This window comes from Polistes canadensis, unplaced genomic scaffold, assembly GCF_001313835.1.
Source record: "Polistes canadensis isolate GaletaPanama2010 unplaced genomic scaffold, ASM131383v1 scaffold_187, whole genome shotgun sequence".
In the NCBI taxonomy this organism is placed as follows: Eukaryota; Metazoa; Arthropoda; class Insecta; order Hymenoptera; family Vespidae; genus Polistes; species Polistes canadensis.
Window position 1 is genome coordinate 75,708 of NW_014569734.1, and position 16,099 is coordinate 91,806.

Below are 16,099 nucleotides of genomic sequence, written 5' to 3' on the forward strand. Positions count from 1 at the left end.
TTTGTTTGATGTTGATTATCGTCGTAGACTATGCGTTCGATTACACTCTTTGCACGTTTTATTTTTTCCTTTAATTATTACTTTTCTTTTTTTCCCGCACAATATTTCGTTCGTGCTCCACTCTGATTTGTTCTTGATCCAAACCAAGAATTCGTGATGATGATTATAATAATAATAATAATAATAATAATAATAATAATAATAGTAGTAACACCGATAATACGAATTATTGTAACAACGTTCCTTTTCTTTTATTTCCTTTAATTCGTTTTTCTCGTTGATCGGAGCACACAAGACGTTACGATGAAATGAAATAAAGTATTTATTTACACGGTTAAACTTGAATTATTTGTTTCCGGAGAGCCGAAAATGCAGGAGCCACGCCGACACCAGCAGCATTGAACCGCACTGCGCCCTCTCGGTTTTTCCAGATCGTCTATTATTCCTATCTCTCTTTCTCTCTCTTTCTTTCTCTCTTTTTCACTCTTTCTAACTCTTCCTCCCACTCTTTCTTTATTTCTTTCTTTCTTTCTTCGGAACTCTCAACGTAGTCTCTGTAGGCTCCTGCCGCGAGCAAAAACTCTCGACAAGTGACAGAAATGGTGGAGGTACCACGTTGGTCAACTCAACGATCCTCCGATGATAGTAACTTGGTTCCTTAACAACCCGGATGTCGCTGCTGTCGTCATCTTTTTTTTTCCTTAATCGAATGAAAACGTCTCATTGTATGTATCAATCGGTAATGTAGAAATCGTTACGTATTACTTTTCACATAAAATATTTATGAACTTTTGTATTGACTTTATATATCATCCAGTTATTAAAGATTTAATTTATTCTTCACTTTTCTTTCTCTGTATTTTGTTATTTGAAAGCGTTTGATTTGTAGATGGCATTAGCATTCTACTACGTTAGTCGACATAATTACTGTTCTCGTTAAGCCGCCATTTTTGTTTTAAATCTTGTTTCCTAAAACATTGAATGAATTATTGTCAAATAATAATGTTAACTTAAGTTTTAGTTTAAAAAAAATAAATACACGAGAGCGATTTAATAAAGTAAATTTTTTAAAATGTATTTCTAACCTGATTTTTTTATGACTAGAATTGGAGATTTATTACAAAATATGTAGTGGAAAAGTATCAGCGGGAAATTCAAACCTTCATTATATCGATCATTATTAAAATAGTTCATATAATCTTATTTTATTGTAGAAAAATACGATTAAAAAAATAAATGAAGATGTACGATGTTAAATATATTGATTTTAATCTTTACCTTTTATAAATTGGTACACGATACTAAAATCTTTTTTTGATAAGCCATGAGTATTGAGTATTCTATAAATTTGATGAGCTAAAGAACCCAAAGGAATTAATGTATTTGTCCTAGTGGCAGCAGATTGAGCCAAACTTAAATCCTTTGCCATAAGAGATGTACTAAAACCACCCTAAAGTAAAATATCAATTATTTAGTTTAACAAAAAGTATAATATTTAATAGTCATCATTATTAAACAGATAATATACAAATTTTGTTAATATTTAAAACATTGTATATATTAATTAACTTACTTCATAATTTCTGGAACTAGGAACATCAGGAAGTATACCAGGAACAGGATTGTACAATTCCGAAGACCAACATCTTCCTGAACTGGAATTCACTATGTTGTTCAATACACTATCTTTCAAACCCAATCTATCAAATGCAAAATTCAGTAATCAAATAATAATTAACAATACGTTAATGATATTTTTCAATACACTTTACCTTTGACCAAGGTTGAAAATTTCGGCCGTACCAATCATATTAATAGCCAATAACATATTATTACACAATTTTGCTGCCTGTCCCATTCCAACATCACCGCAATGAACTATTCTCGAGCCCATAACTTCCAAAATAGATTTGGCGGAGTCAAAATTTTCTATAGAGCCACCAACCATAAAAGTCAATGTACCATCTCTCGCTGCATTTATACCTAAAATATAAAAATATAAACAATATATTTATACAATTCTATAGATAACAAAATTTACCTCCGGAAACAGGAGCATCGATAAATTTGGCTTCTCGTTTTTCAACCTCTTCCGAAATTTCCTGCGACACGAACGGGTCTATTGTACTGCTGTCTATCAGGAGTGCACCTTTTTTCACTGAACTATAAAAAATACAAATCATTGATCTAAGTTTGAGTATATAAAAACATACAGGATATTCAAAAAGTAATAAATTAATCGATGAATTATTTTTCGTTTGAGCCACGACTTGTGAGACACCCAGTATATCTAAAAATAAAAAATGTTTTGATATCTTCGATGCACTGATACCTCAATACACCATTAGCACCGGTATAGCAATTTAAAACGTGTTGACTCGAAGGTAACATAGAAATGAGCACGTCAACATCCTTTGCCGTTTCCGCGCCGGTCGATGCAGTTTTTGCACCAGCTTCAATCAAGTTAGAAATTGCTGATTTATCAACATCAAACACCGTTAATTGATAATCCTATAAAAAATACTTTTAGATCAAATCCTTATATTCCTAATAATGGTTTAAGTCAAAACTGGATTAAGTCCAAACATTGAATAAATTTATTGCTTAATTTATTTTTTATTGTAAAAAAATATATTAAAATAATATATTAAATGAAAATAAATAGATAGATATCAATATAAATTTTATGTAAACAATAAGACTCTCATATTGCTTCCATGCTTTTTTTTTAAATCTAACTTTCATTTTAAATTAATAAAAAATATAATATAATAAATTATAAAAACAATATTTTCAATATTTTTACAATTAATAGCATAAATTTGTTTAATAATCGTATAATCAATGTTATGTTGGAACAATCTTCGGAACGGTGATATTAAATCACTTGTAAATAATAAAATAAATTTGTGTTCAATTTTTCGACCTTATCCATCGTCATAATTGTCGGCACAATTTTCTTACCTTTTTTAAAATGTTTCTTGCCATATGATTACCCATATTTCCTAAACCGATAAATCCAATTTTGGAAAATCGACGCACACTTGTTGTACTCATCCACTTTGACGATTTTAAACCAAAAACGAGGAGATTCATTTTTTGTATCTATTCTTATTTGATTTTTTAATAATATTATTATCGTTGTCAATAATAAAAGCACTGTAATGTTCGTTCGCGATATTTTGTTAGAAATGATTCGTAGTATATATAATATGCTAACGAAATAATTTTATTTTAAACGCAAGTTCATTGAAAAACTAATGTATTCTGTAACTCGATAAATGTAAATGAAGATGTTTATCTTTCTTTTACGAGTCCGTTAAAGCATCGATGACGCTACCATAAGTTAAAAGAAAAAGTAAAGTAGAAACACGTTGAGCAATCGTACGATAAGATATTATACGGATCAAATATTTATTCTAATTTTATACTATTCGTATATATATTGATATAATATAATATTATATTCCCTATGTTACTTATTTACTAATATTACAGCGCGCGTTACAAAGTATTTAAATAATTAGAATTATAAAAAATAATAAAAACATAAGATTACATATTTCTATACTTAAATATAAAATATAAAAACAATTTAATAAACTTAATTCACATTTTTCAAATAGCACGTTAAAATAACGAATCATATAAAACTTCAATATATCCTGCAAATAAAATTAATTTCTTTGAAAGGTATTTTTCAAATCGCACGTTAAAAAATCGAATCTAACATAGCTTGGATAATTCTAAAAATAAAAATTAATCCCTTTGAAAGGTATTTTTCAAATCACACGTTAGAATCGAATAATATATACTCCAATGTTCCTACAATAATAAAAAATAGAAAAGAAAGAAAAACGAGAGAAATAAAGTGATGCCTTAGAAGAGTATTTATCAAATTACACGCTAACAAATCTAATAAATATTTAATCAAATAAATTACCTTCTTATTTTCTATTTTATATTATCATAATAATATAACGATGTCAAATATACGATCGATATTATAATATATATTTTTTTTCTCTTTTATTATAATTGCAGAGACTAATAATTCCCTGGAGATATGTTAGGAAGAGAGAATACTTTAAAAAGTATATAATACATCATTCAAAAGCTCATTCTATCGTAAATCACCTCTCCTTTGGACAGGAAGTAGATTACATCATATGCTTTTTTATCGACCTGACACACGTCATCGGTACATTTTAATTTTTCTCTATTCTTCAAAACCCCACTGCCGCCCCCATTATTTAAACAAGTCGCAAATGAAAAATCGTTATTGTAAAACAAAATGTAAAAAAAAAAATAAAATAAGGAGAGAGAGAAAGAGAGAATGTTGAAGAAAGAGAAATGTAACAAAAGTATTCAACAAAAACTACCCTTCTGATGCTTTTGCTGGTTCTTTTCTCTTCTCACCATCAGCCCCTTCTATATAAACAATGAATTTCTGAAATGACACCAATTAAGTTTTTACGATGGAATATCGAGAAAAGCAATTACACGTCATTAAATATTTACTTAATACGATATTTACAACATGACATTCAAGGATTTGAGATATTAGTGTTTACTTGTTAACTTCTTCATGTTAAAACTGTTATCTACGTGGTGTTAAAAGTGCTTGGAAATGTCATATCACAAGTACTTGTAAACGATGTCCCAGGTAGATACTTTCAATATGCTCTAATTATTTTCCCTTTTCTTTCTGTCTTTTTCCTCTTCCCCCTTTTTTCTTTACACTCATATACATCTCTCTCTCTCTCTCTCTCTCTCTCTCTCTCTCTCTCTCTCTTTCTCTTTCTATATATATATATATGTTTGCATATACGAGTATATAAGAACAGGATGGTAAAACCAACAAGTCGATGGTAGATTCTCGTCGAGTACACTTGTGTGCTGTTGTTATTGTTGTGGTGGTGATGGTGGTGGTGGTTTCGTATCATTCACTCACGTTTACTTAAAATCTATTTTCTTTCTTTTTTATAAAAGCTCTTTAAATGACATTAAAATCATTTATAATCGTTAACCAATGGTTCATCTAAATTATGTACGATAATGAGAGCATATTTGTTTCTTTATATTATACTGAAAGATATACGATTGTTAGAAAGCAGTGAGATCGTTCAAAAATTCATTGAATCGTCTTGGATTACGAAGAAGGATTTTAATTTTACTTTAAAAACGACTTTTCAAAATTCTGTTTGTTGCAACGTTTATCTACATGGTTAAGATTTCTTCTATAATTTGATTAAATGATTTGGATTATTTTTAATTTTTTAATTTGGATTTACTTTTTTTGATTTCAGATACCTCTCCGGAAATACATTATTTGTTTAAAAAATTTGTCGACTATTATCCTTACGATTATTCATTGAACGTTAATACTTATGATTGCTCGGCATATTTTTTATTGGGCTCTGCCGAGAAAGAAATTTATAATGATTTGAAGAAGTGAAGTAACCAGAATATTTTTACGTTCTGTTTTGTTTGAAATATTTCTATTTAAATTTGTAATGGAAATTTTCGTATTTATAATTTGTTTAATATTTGTATTCATTTATTTAGAATTCCAACGTTTAAATCAAGTACAGAAATTTTGGTCATTCTAAACAACAATTTAGAAATAAATTCGAATATCTTAAACGTGACGATTTATGGAAACGCAAACGCTAACATAATATGCAAATCGGGAATATGGAGTTTATCGGAAAATTATTTATTCCCAAGAATCTTTCAAAATGTCGACAAGTAGAAATAAAATATTTTCTATTAGACTAAAATAAACGATTAATTTAAAAAAAAAAATGTTATTAGGATCGCATAAGTATTGATATAAACAATAGAATAAAATAAATCATTTTTGTAGATACGAAAAATTGAAACAAGATGATGGAAAAGTGAATTTTCATGGCAGACAATTAAGAATAGTGACGTTTTATTGTCCACCAGTATCATATTTAAATCGTACGAGTATCAAAATTATCGATGACGTCGAAGAAGAAATATTTGACGCTGACGATGGTATTAATACTAAATTTCACAAATTAATCTAATTTAGAAAAATACATTTATTTCAATAATTTAGATCTCGAGAGAGATGGTATCGAGCTGAAATTATTCTTACTAATGGCAGAAAAATTAAACTTTACTTGGATCATTAAAAAATCGAAATATAGGTATTAAATTCAATAAATAACTTTCGTTTAATTGAAAATCCTAATTTTCTAATTATACTGAATATCATTTGGTCAAAAAAAAACACAGATACGGAAAAAAATACAACGAAACTGTATGGAAAGATGGATTGATAGAACCCATTTATAAAAATAAGGTACATTCAAACATCATAATTTTATATTGAAACGTTATAGATCCTAAAAAAAAATAAATTGTAAAAAGAATTTTGAGATCTTCTTTTCATTTTAAAAAATATACTGTTCACTTTTTATAGGTCGACATGGCGTTTGGCGGGATATGGTTGAACTTGGATCATCATAGTTTCGTCAATTTGACGGAACCATGGTACCAATTGTTTATTCATTTTTTGGTACCACGTCCACAACCAACAACCAGTTTCTGGGCTCTAACTAGACCTTTCTCATTAACAATATGGATTCTACTCGTCCTATCAATACTCTTACAAAGTATTTGCATGTTTATTCATGCTCGATTCAATCCACAATTTCCTGAACGTAAGATCAAATCAAATTTCAAATCAAATTTATTACGAAAACATTTCCCTTTTATTTTTAATAAAATTAATTCCATTCAAACACAGGATTTAAACATTTTTTGTTAACTCTGATCGAATTGACCGGGCGATTGTTGGGTTCTTGGGCACCGAAAAATATGGTCAATGTTAAACTACAATTATATCTTTGGCAAATGTTGGGATTGATATTGGTTACTGCTTATTGCAGCAGTCTAGCAGCTAAGTTAACTAATTCAGAATATGAAAAAAGGTTTGAAAATTAAATTAAACATTTTTAATTTTTCATCGAAGAAAAAGCACATTATTTTACTTTGTTAGCATTTTTTAAACTAACTGCGAGTCTAACTAGGGTAGAGTTTAATTTGGTTGTTTATGTGCACACAAATTTATATCACTTATAAAGGGTAATATGTTCTAAAAAGAAAAATGCCTATCGTGGTCACATACGGTCTCATAAAGCAATAATGTACTCACGAAGAAAACAATAATTCAATGGTCAAATTAAGAGGCTCTACTAGACCCTCAACATTCGCGAAACATTAACCTTTTTTTCGGATTATCAACTCTTTAAATCGCTGGAATACGCTTATAAATTATTCTGAAGTAGTAAACCATTTAATCGGGTATTTTTATTCCAAAACAGCCAAATTTATGAAAAAGATATATTAAAAAAACGCACACATATATAGCAGTAAATAATTATGAAAATTATATTTTATAATATTATATAATAAAAAATACAAAATATTTTTGTTATACTAAAAAAATAATGGACTTTTTTAAAATACACCTAATATTTCGAATTGATGATAAATAGCATTTGTTATATCTTTTTACAGGATCGACACGATACAACAATTTCTCGAAGCTAATTTGAAGTGGGGAAGGAAACCACCGACTCCACCTTTCAAAGAATATTTCGACTTAGACGTACGTCACACCATATGCACATTATTCAAATCAGAACAAAATCTAAGGACACCAAAAATTATACTTAATTTTACGAAGCAGAAAAACTTGAATTAATAACCCTCTTGTTTAGGATCCTGATGCCTCTCAATTGCCGAGTAGATATAAAGTTGTTGAAACATCGAAGGAAATTCATGAACATATAATTAAAGGAAATTACGCTATAATCGGAAATTTCGTTGGATCTGTATTTTTTCCCGAGGATGAAATTGCCAACGAAGATCTCAAAGTAAGACAATTTAACGTTCAAAGACATTCAAATAATTTTTTATCGCTTCTATTTATTTGATCAGTATTTTGTATTAATTAAATAAATAAATTATCAATACATACATACATGAATATTTTGTTTCGGTGATATTATATTATGTATAAAAATAAGGTTTCAAATGTAACAAATATTTAATTAATCGTCGATTGTTATTTGATGTCATTTTTTGCTGATGGTGGTGTTTGTCACCCTCTAGCATATTTTAAAAATCAACAAATGGGGCTAATAATATTAAAGACGAACAGGAAGGTGAAAATTCTTAAAGGAGTATTCAATAGATTCATAAAACAAGACGTATACTCTTACAATTAGTACTATTTTACAGAAATTATTATTGATTTATATATATTTAATCTATTTTATTATTCTTAATATAATTATCAATCAATTACTAATATTTGATTGCAAATACTAATTAAAAATACTGATTAAAAATATTTTTAAAATACTGATCCAATAAAAAGCATAATAATATAATCTATTAATTCGATTGTATTTGTTATTTCAAAGAATTACAGAGTGATGAAAGAAATGGTCGGAAAATTTTACGCAACTTTTGCCGTTCAACCATGGCTACTATCACCAATAAACAGGGTAATTCAAATAGATTTAATTTTATACCTAATAAATAATTTCTAAATCAATATTTTATTTTTCTTTTAAATCAATTTATTTTTTTTCCAGATAATGTTACGACTGAAGGAATCCGGAATCGCCACTTTTCATTTACAAGATGTAGTACGACGACGTGCTAGCTTCAATCTTCGAGAAATTCTTATAGAATACGATGGAAAAAATGGACTTAGAGTACTCACTTTGACACCTTTAGGAGCTGCTTTCTTTTTACTTTTACTTGGACTATCGATATCAACTCTCGTTTTCTATTTAGAAATTAAATATGCCAACAGATCCAAATCAATTCGTGAGAATTTACGCGACATTGATCGAAAACGAAAATTATACTCTCGATCTCCATTGGTTAAAAATTAATTAAAAATTAATATTATCCGATTTATTAAATATAAACAATTTTTATGAAGTTATTACTGCTTGATCTTTAATAGTAATTAAACTGTAAGTAATCTAGTCATATTTCGTTGTTTTTGAGATATTTAGTTAATAGTTAATAAAATAAAAAAACAAAAAGTTAGTGCATTTGTTATTACAAATAAATTCTTTTATGTAATTTAAAAATTTGAAAAATAACGCGTATGTTTATGAGAACAACAAATTTTTAATCCATACCTCAAATGACTTACAATTAGACTACTTTCATTATCGCTAACTCAATTGATGTGGCAATATAACATTGCTTCATGCAGCAATATTATAAATATAGTTTTACTGAATGAATTCTGTATAATTAACACTGTAATAAGTATTTTCAACAATAACATAAAAATATTTATATCGCATCCATTGAAAACGGTTTCAATTAAATTCTATAATCAAATACTAGTCTAGAAAAATATCATTACTTTTAGTAGTATTACAATATTATATTTTCCTGTTATATATAATATATATAATAGGAATATATATATATTCCTGTTATACATATATGTATATATGTATGTATATTATAACCGTTTTACAAAGGATGGTTTTTTTAGTCATCAGGCTTGGTGATAAAATAATTGTACCTTTTTCACCTGCATTTAAAAGCCATATTTCGACTGCGTTTGTTTCCTAGTCATCCGGTTAACAGCCCATTGATTCTTCAATTCCACTTCCATGGCCTTAGCTTGGTGCGCTAAGTATGTAATTTGATGTTTCTTTTTTGATTGGAAATTAATTCCACTACTTTGCATAGACACAGGCCTTTGTACAGGATCTTCTGTTAATGCCTTCACCAACCATTCCCTTTCATCAGGTTTAATATCATCACCACTAATTTCTATTATGTTAGCTTCTTCCACTTCTTTATTTTTTCTCTTTATACCTCTCTTACCGCAGAGATATTCTATAGCTTTCTCGTCAAACGCTACATTACCTTCCGCGTCTACGTTATATTCTTGTTCAGGTATAGGTAATTTTGGACCAACTTCTGCTTTATTTTTAATTAATATTTCATCTCTTGGTAGATTAATGATATTACTTGTCAACGTTAAATTAGAATTTAGAACGTATTCTTCCGTATTATTGTCATCTATGATACTATTTACACTTGTATTATCTTTTAGTTTAAATTCATTTAATTGTTTGGGCATTGATACAGAATTCCTGCTTTCCGTGTTCTGCAAATTTGAAGATTCTATATCTGGGACAGAATCTATTGTATTCAAAGCAAAGAAATCTATGCCAGATTCCTGGTTGTCAGTTTCACTTGTATCGCTTTCTGCTTCGTCTTCAAAATTTGTTTTGTAGTTAGATTTTATTGACTTATCATTGGGTAATACAACCTTTTTCGTCGTAGTCGATGTCAATACTTTTTGTGACTTGGCGACAATATTTGGTATCAGAGGTTTTTTAACCTTTTGTTCAAACACTTTAGGTGGCGGTAAGAGAGAAAAAAGTCCTGATCCTTTCTGCAAATGTTACGAAAAAGATATTAAGAAACAAATTATATTATAAAAAACATTCTAAAAATTAAAAATCATCTTACATCTATCGATGCAACTTTACTTTGCTTTTTCATATCCTCTTCGTCGAGATCCTTGAACTGAAATCAACAAATGTCAAACGAATGAATACTTGTTATAACATTTTACAGATAAAGTAATATTTATTTTGAATATACATTAAATCATCAAACTTACTTCACACAAAGATCGAATCATTATTTTAACTGGCTTTTTTGCTGATCTTTTGTCTTGTCCCATTTCCTTCTTAACTGCAATCTTACCCATTTCCTCATCCTCCTCTTCTTCTACATCCTTCAAATTAATTGGCTCCGATTCAGTATTTTTAGGTCTCGGCAATACATTCCAATTAATTTTAGATAATGATTCATTATTTACAGATAATTCTACATTCGTCTGATATTTAGGTTCAGATAAATGTAAATCTTTGTTTACAAAGTTGGTTAGAGAGGTTATTTCACATTTACTATTATTAACTTCAGTCAAATTATCCTCTTCATTTTCAGAATTATCATCACTACTATAGTATGCTACTAAACTCATGTTTTATTATTATATTTGACATATACGAAGAATTGAAATTAAACGATTTTATAAATACAAGGTTACAGTGACAATTCAAACTCACATAAGATCCATTTAATAATCTTCCACCTGAATACTTTACGACCGAAATACCATCTGATAATCGATTTCAATAGTTATCTCGAAGTGACAATCGAAGCGCCATCTGATATTTAATTTCAAAAGTTCAAACTTGGAAAGCACGCTTACTTTATTATTTCTTTTAAGAAGACGTAGGCTTTTTTTTGATTGGATGTCATGTTCAAAAGTTATAAATTTTTTAAACTTAACATTTCAATGCAAATTAAAATTTTTTTTCAAACAGCTACCATTCTACAAAAAAATTTTTAAATGCTTACCCCTACGTCAACTGATAGCTATTACCTTTCTTAATAATAAACAATTTGTTTTTTTAATTTCAGACAATGCCTTACTAAAAAATCAAGTACCCATTAGAAAGGATTTTCAAAACAGGGCTCTACATATCGGCTTATGTCTCCGCTATGTTTTCATTTCTTTTAACTTTTAATATTGTAAATTGTTCATAAAAATACTATGTATATATGTAAAATAAAGATTATTTTATTATATTTAATGACTGTGTTAAAAAAAAGTTTATTCTTATACCTATTTTACCGAGGGCCAAGGTGGGGCATAACCCCTTAATTATTAAATATTAAAAATTTATGTCAAAATTATATGGATTAATACACATTATACATTTAACATAAAACAAAATAAAATATTAAATGTAATAAGAAAATAAAAGATATATAGATATATATATATATATTTATGTATAACATTAATATAAATAATGTAGAATTGATATATTTAATTAAAATATTATTAAAATTGTCTATTATATAATACAAATTTATTTTCAAGATTATCGTAATCTTTTTGTTTTTTTTCAAGAATAATTTTAGCTTCTAATAAATTTGGTGGTAGATCATGATATTCACTTAAAATATTATCTAATTTGATATTTTCTTCTATCATAGCTAAATACTGTTTATACTTTTCTAGTATTAAATGTACTTGTAAATCATGGACTTTTAAATTATCTAATGTGGCTGTTACATTTTCTAACGTCTGATTATATTCTTTTAATTTCATCTTCATGATGACGTCTTGCGTGGAGAAATCTTCTAAATCTTTTTCTGCATTGGATACAAAATCAACAGTGGATTGTACAACTTTCAGCATGGAACTAATTTCGTTTTGAAGGGATCCTATTCTTCCATTTAGAAAATTTAATTCCATATTTATTTCTTTCAAAGAAATATTGTATTCCATATTGGCTATGTTTTTTCTTCGTTTGATGATATCCAATGACGTTGTACTTAAAGATGACATCTCTTCTGATCTCATAATCATAAGACTTTTGTTTAATTCTTCATTCTTACTTTTGTCTACAGTTTGTGGTTCTATGTGTAATCTGTAGAATTTAGATAACTCCTTCTCATATGCTATATTTTCTTTCTTACATTCCTCCAATCCTTTACGCAACTTTTGCAATGCATCATTTTCTCCATGCAGTTTATCATTTTCTAGTTTTGTATTAACATACTCGCATTCATATTCATAATCATAGTCACAAGTTCTTGCAGATTGTGGCTGTTAAAAAATGTTTAATTTTTTGAATTATAATATTTACTTGTCATGTTTTTTACAGTTAAAAAAACACAAAAAACTTTTTGCACTCTTTTTGTCAAATAGAGAACAATCAAATAAAATATTTTAAACAAACTCCATTTAAAAAATAAAAAATATATTTAAAATTTATTCTACCTTTTTGGTATCCATAGTTATCTTCAACAAATCATCAAATTAAATTCGAATATTTCTTCCTTATACGATTTGATATGAAGTCTTGAAGATAACCAAAAATCGTAGCACAAACTAATTAATACAAAACAAAATTAATTATAAACGTCTTGAAACAAACATAAACGACTACTACTATTTTTTGAGTTCAATAAGACTAACATTGTTTTGAACGACGCGAAAATAATCAAGGAACTTTTGATTTATCTAGAAACTTTAGATCTACCTTAGAACATTTAACCTATCTAGGAACTTTTGATCCCTTTGTATATGTGTTTCCTTAAACATACCGTCTATGATCACAGTTAACCAATTAAATACGACCCCAAACTCGTTAATGTTAGATTAAATATTAATCATGAAAATGGTTCTTAAGGTTGGTTTTTGGTAACGGTCAGACATATGACTCTGCATGTGACGGGATTACTGTTTTTGAAGCACCTACGTTGACAGTCGATTGTTTTTGGACAAAAATTTACTGACCAAAGGAAATTATAATTTACGTTTGTCATTTTCCATTTAAAATTTAAAATAATAACTTACATAGTCATTGTTTACAAGACATTACCAGCTTATTTTGCATATGTTCTTTAAAGCCAGAGCATAGAAAGTGAACAGTGTATCTGAGAAATATAAAGTTAATCGTGTAGTATAATAAAGTCGCCAACAATGAGCGACGATCAGACAAACGAACCAACTGTCGAGGTAATTTATTATTTATGTGATAAAAATGACCGGTTAATTTTACCGCCATCTTAAACTAATCATCTCTTATCTTTACTCATATTAGATTTTTTCCCATATTTCACTAATCATACATATACAATATATATATATATACATATGTGTATATTTAGTATAGCAAACTAACTACACAAAACATCCGAACTACGTTTTTTCTTTGTAATTACATATACCTGTATATATATGTAATATGTGTGTATATATATATATATATATATATCCAAATATATCTAGTTTTGCAATCACATAACTTTCTTTAGCTTCTAGAAGAATATTTCATAAAGAACTAATTGAATGTTATAATTTTTGTTTTTTTAGTTGTCGTCAAACGATATTGAAAAGTTAGAAGAGGCTAAGTTGAAAGCTAAATTTCCGAATGCACTTGGACGTCCTATTAGTGGTCATTCGGCATTTTTACAAAAAAGATTAGCCAAAGGTGTAAGTAAATATAAAATATTGTATAATATAATATAATATACATATATTTTGTATGGCGGTGGTCTGTAACCAATGGTACCGATGAAAAACATAATAGAAAATTTAAAATACGATTTGTTCATAAAAGGCTTTGTTTTAAAGAAAAATAAATTTGGAAATTTGTCGAATATGCATGCATTTGATTTAGTTTTAACTTGACGGATGTTGCTATCTTACCTTTAGATATTACACAGAACATTTCTGTAATTCTTAATATATTTACAAATATTATCTGTACATCTCTTACATTAATTGTACTCTTATGCTTATCAAACAAGGCTTTTAATTTCCAAAATTGCAATCTCAGTTGCTTGTACCACCAGTTATGGAACACCCTATATATCATTAATGAATATTAAATATTAAAATTTTCCTATTTGATTTTTCTTATATATATATGTTTATCGGTATAAATAAAAACTAAGAATATAAAATGCAAATACGACATTAACAATTGCAGCAAAAATATTTTGATTCCGGTGATTATCAAATGGCAAAACAAAAATCAGCGGCTAAGCCAAAACCTGCTGGCATTTTACCAACAGGTGATGCTATTCCTACGCCAGAAACTGTGCCGCAGCGTAAAACTTCTATTATTCAACAAAAATTTAATACATCAACAACATCTTAAGGTTTTCACTATACATTTAATAGTAATAGTTGTTAAACAAGCCATCGTCTGATTAATATGGTTCGATTATACAAATTAAAAACAAATTAGTTAAGTATAGTTATAATTCTTTAGATAAAGAAAAAGGAAATAGAACTCTTATTCTTTTATCTTCAATTTTGTTAATAGCATGTTATAATATTATTCAATAATTTAATCATTTATCGTATTATTGCTAAACATAATTCTAAAATTGTCTTTAAAAAAAACAACAAAAATGAAAAAATAATGTTTCAAATATTTTAATACAATAAGTAGTGTAAGATCCATACATGCAATAATTTTTACCTGACTTGTAATTAAATGGTTAGAAAATATTTGACCTAATTAAGAGATATGATACGTTTTATAAATCATTACTTTTGTGTTTTATTTTTTTTTTATTTTTTACCAAGAAAATTTGAATCACAGTAATTCAGTTCATTTGATTATTACAAAATCTTTTCTTTGAATTTTTCCGATAAATAAAAAAATTCCAACTTTATATATATCATCTAATTTCAAAACGATAAATCTTATAAAATAAAAAAATATACATATAAGATACTGTAAAATTACGTGCATGACAAAAGTAGTAATAATGTACGAATGATTATTAATTAATAACGAATGAAAATAAATCCAGTGCTCTATCTACGCAATAGAGATTCAGGGTAAAAGATAATATAAATAATACAGATATGCATTTTAAAAGTTGCTGTGATGCACTTAGTAAGAGTATTTTCTTATAAGAAATTCAGGTTGTCCTAAAAATCTGTGTGCAAAGTAAGATGAATCGCAAAAGAAGCTACTCTGCTTTGATTATTGTAAACTATATTAGTAATATATTGCAATTAAAATAACGAGTTGTTTTTTTTTCTACCCAATTTTAAAAGAGCACCATTGTAATCTCATTGAAAAATCAAAGATTATAAATGATCTTATATTCTTAGTAATGCAGGCTGTGAAAATACTATTTGTGCTGAGGACTGAATATTTATCTCTTGGCAAGCAGACAACATATTAACACGTTTAGTGCCAAGCTTCTTTTATTGAACTTTAGACAACAATGATCTGTCAGTCGTAGAAAAACAAGAATGTTAGCCGTTGGTGATTGATGTGACTGATTGTGAGACAGAAAGTGTAAGGTTGGTCCGTAAAAATCGACGTGACATTTAAGTATTAAGAACAATAAAACATATTTACAAAAAGATCACAACTTAATTATATCAACATATATATTATTCATTCATTTATGTAATTATTTATTTATTTATTTATCTATCTATTTATTTATT

At 27.6% G+C, this 16,099-nt stretch overlaps 4 protein-coding genes across 5 annotated transcripts; 2 read left to right on the forward strand and 2 right to left on the reverse strand.

The window, feature by feature from the left end:
* Window positions 1-484: 484 nt before the first annotated feature.
* LOC106789500 (3-hydroxyisobutyrate dehydrogenase, mitochondrial) lies at window positions 485-11,279 on the reverse strand. 2 transcript variants are annotated; one of them, XM_014753757.1, is made up of 7 exons: window positions 2,965-3,389; window positions 2,333-2,511; window positions 2,042-2,163; window positions 1,773-1,983; window positions 1,574-1,700; window positions 1,279-1,450; window positions 485-969 (listed from the first exon to the last, which is right to left on the reverse strand). In XM_014753757.1, exons 1-7 carry the CDS (start codon window positions 3,094-3,096, stop codon window positions 956-958), a joined length of 957 nt encoding a protein of 318 aa, XP_014609243.1. In that variant the 5' UTR covers window positions 3,097-3,389; the 3' UTR covers window positions 485-955. The 2 variants fall into 2 exon arrangements, with proteins under 2 accessions (XP_014609243.1, XP_014609242.1); XM_014753756.1 differs by lacking the exons at window positions 485-969; window positions 1,279-1,450; window positions 1,574-1,700; ... (1 more) ...; window positions 2,333-2,511; window positions 2,965-3,389 and adding exons at window positions 9,599-10,483; window positions 10,561-10,617; window positions 10,715-11,279 and having other exon boundaries at window positions 2,077-2,163.
* On the forward strand, window positions 4,754-9,101 carry LOC106789498. Its single transcript, XM_014753755.1, has 12 exons — window positions 4,754-5,227; window positions 5,310-5,454; window positions 5,569-5,751; window positions 5,870-6,024; window positions 6,089-6,179; window positions 6,268-6,334; window positions 6,455-6,695; window positions 6,782-6,965; window positions 7,555-7,645; window positions 7,758-7,913; window positions 8,466-8,549; window positions 8,640-9,101. Exons 1-12 carry the CDS (start codon window positions 5,059-5,061, stop codon window positions 8,943-8,945), a joined length of 1,872 nt encoding a protein of 623 aa, XP_014609241.1. The 5' UTR covers window positions 4,754-5,058; the 3' UTR covers window positions 8,946-9,101.
* A 188-nt stretch (window positions 11,280-11,467) lies between the features above and the next one.
* On the reverse strand, window positions 11,468-13,150 carry LOC106789491. The gene is made up of 3 exons (XM_014753720.1): window positions 12,896-13,150; window positions 11,967-12,721; window positions 11,468-11,534 (listed from the first exon to the last, which is right to left on the reverse strand). Exons 1-3 carry the CDS (start codon window positions 12,908-12,910, stop codon window positions 11,468-11,470), a joined length of 837 nt encoding a protein of 278 aa, XP_014609206.1. The 5' UTR covers window positions 12,911-13,150.
* A 91-nt stretch (window positions 13,151-13,241) lies between these two features.
* Window positions 13,242-16,014, forward strand: LOC106789502 (alpha-endosulfine). Its single transcript, XM_014753762.1, has 3 exons — window positions 13,242-13,636; window positions 13,994-14,113; window positions 14,613-16,014. Exons 1-3 carry the CDS (start codon window positions 13,601-13,603, stop codon window positions 14,781-14,783), a joined length of 327 nt encoding a protein of 108 aa, XP_014609248.1. The 5' UTR covers window positions 13,242-13,600; the 3' UTR covers window positions 14,784-16,014.
* Window positions 16,015-16,099: the final 85 nt, after the last annotated feature.

Excerpts from the sequence above, each read along its gene's own strand:
- LOC106789498 (XM_014753755.1), top strand. The coding sequence starts at position 5,059 with ATGAGAGCATATTTGTTTCTTTATATTATACTGAAAGATATACGATTG. Across the intron at positions 5,228-5,309 it reads TTGCAACGTTTATCTACATG|ATACCTCTCCGGAAATACAT; the intron begins GTTAAGATTTCT and ends TTTTGATTTCAG. Across the intron at positions 6,025-6,088 it reads AATATTTGACGCTGACGATG|ATCTCGAGAGAGATGGTATC; the intron begins GTATTAATACTA and ends TCAATAATTTAG.
- LOC106789500 (XM_014753756.1), bottom strand. The coding sequence starts at position 11,080 with ATGAGTTTAGTAGCATACTATAGTAGTGATGATAATTCTGAAAATGAA. Across the intron at positions 10,618-10,714 it reads TGATTCGATCTTTGTGTGAA|TTCAAGGATCTCGACGAAGA; the intron begins GTAAGTTTGATG and ends TGTTGATTTCAG. Across the intron at positions 10,484-10,560 it reads GTAAAGTTGCATCGATAGAT|AAAGGATCAGGACTTTTTTC; the intron begins GTAAGATGATTT and ends TAACATTTGCAG.
- LOC106789491 (XM_014753720.1), bottom strand. Across the intron at positions 11,535-11,966 it reads GAAAATAAATTTGTATTATA|TAAGGCATTGTCTGAAATTA; the intron begins TAATAGACAATT and ends TTGATTTTTTAG.
- LOC106789502 (XM_014753762.1), top strand. The coding sequence starts at position 13,601 with ATGAGCGACGATCAGACAAACGAACCAACTGTCGAG. Across the intron at positions 13,637-13,993 it reads CAAACGAACCAACTGTCGAG|TTGTCGTCAAACGATATTGA; the intron begins GTAATTTATTAT and ends TTGTTTTTTTAG. Across the intron at positions 14,114-14,612 it reads AAAAAAGATTAGCCAAAGGT|CAAAAATATTTTGATTCCGG; the intron begins GTAAGTAAATAT and ends TAACAATTGCAG.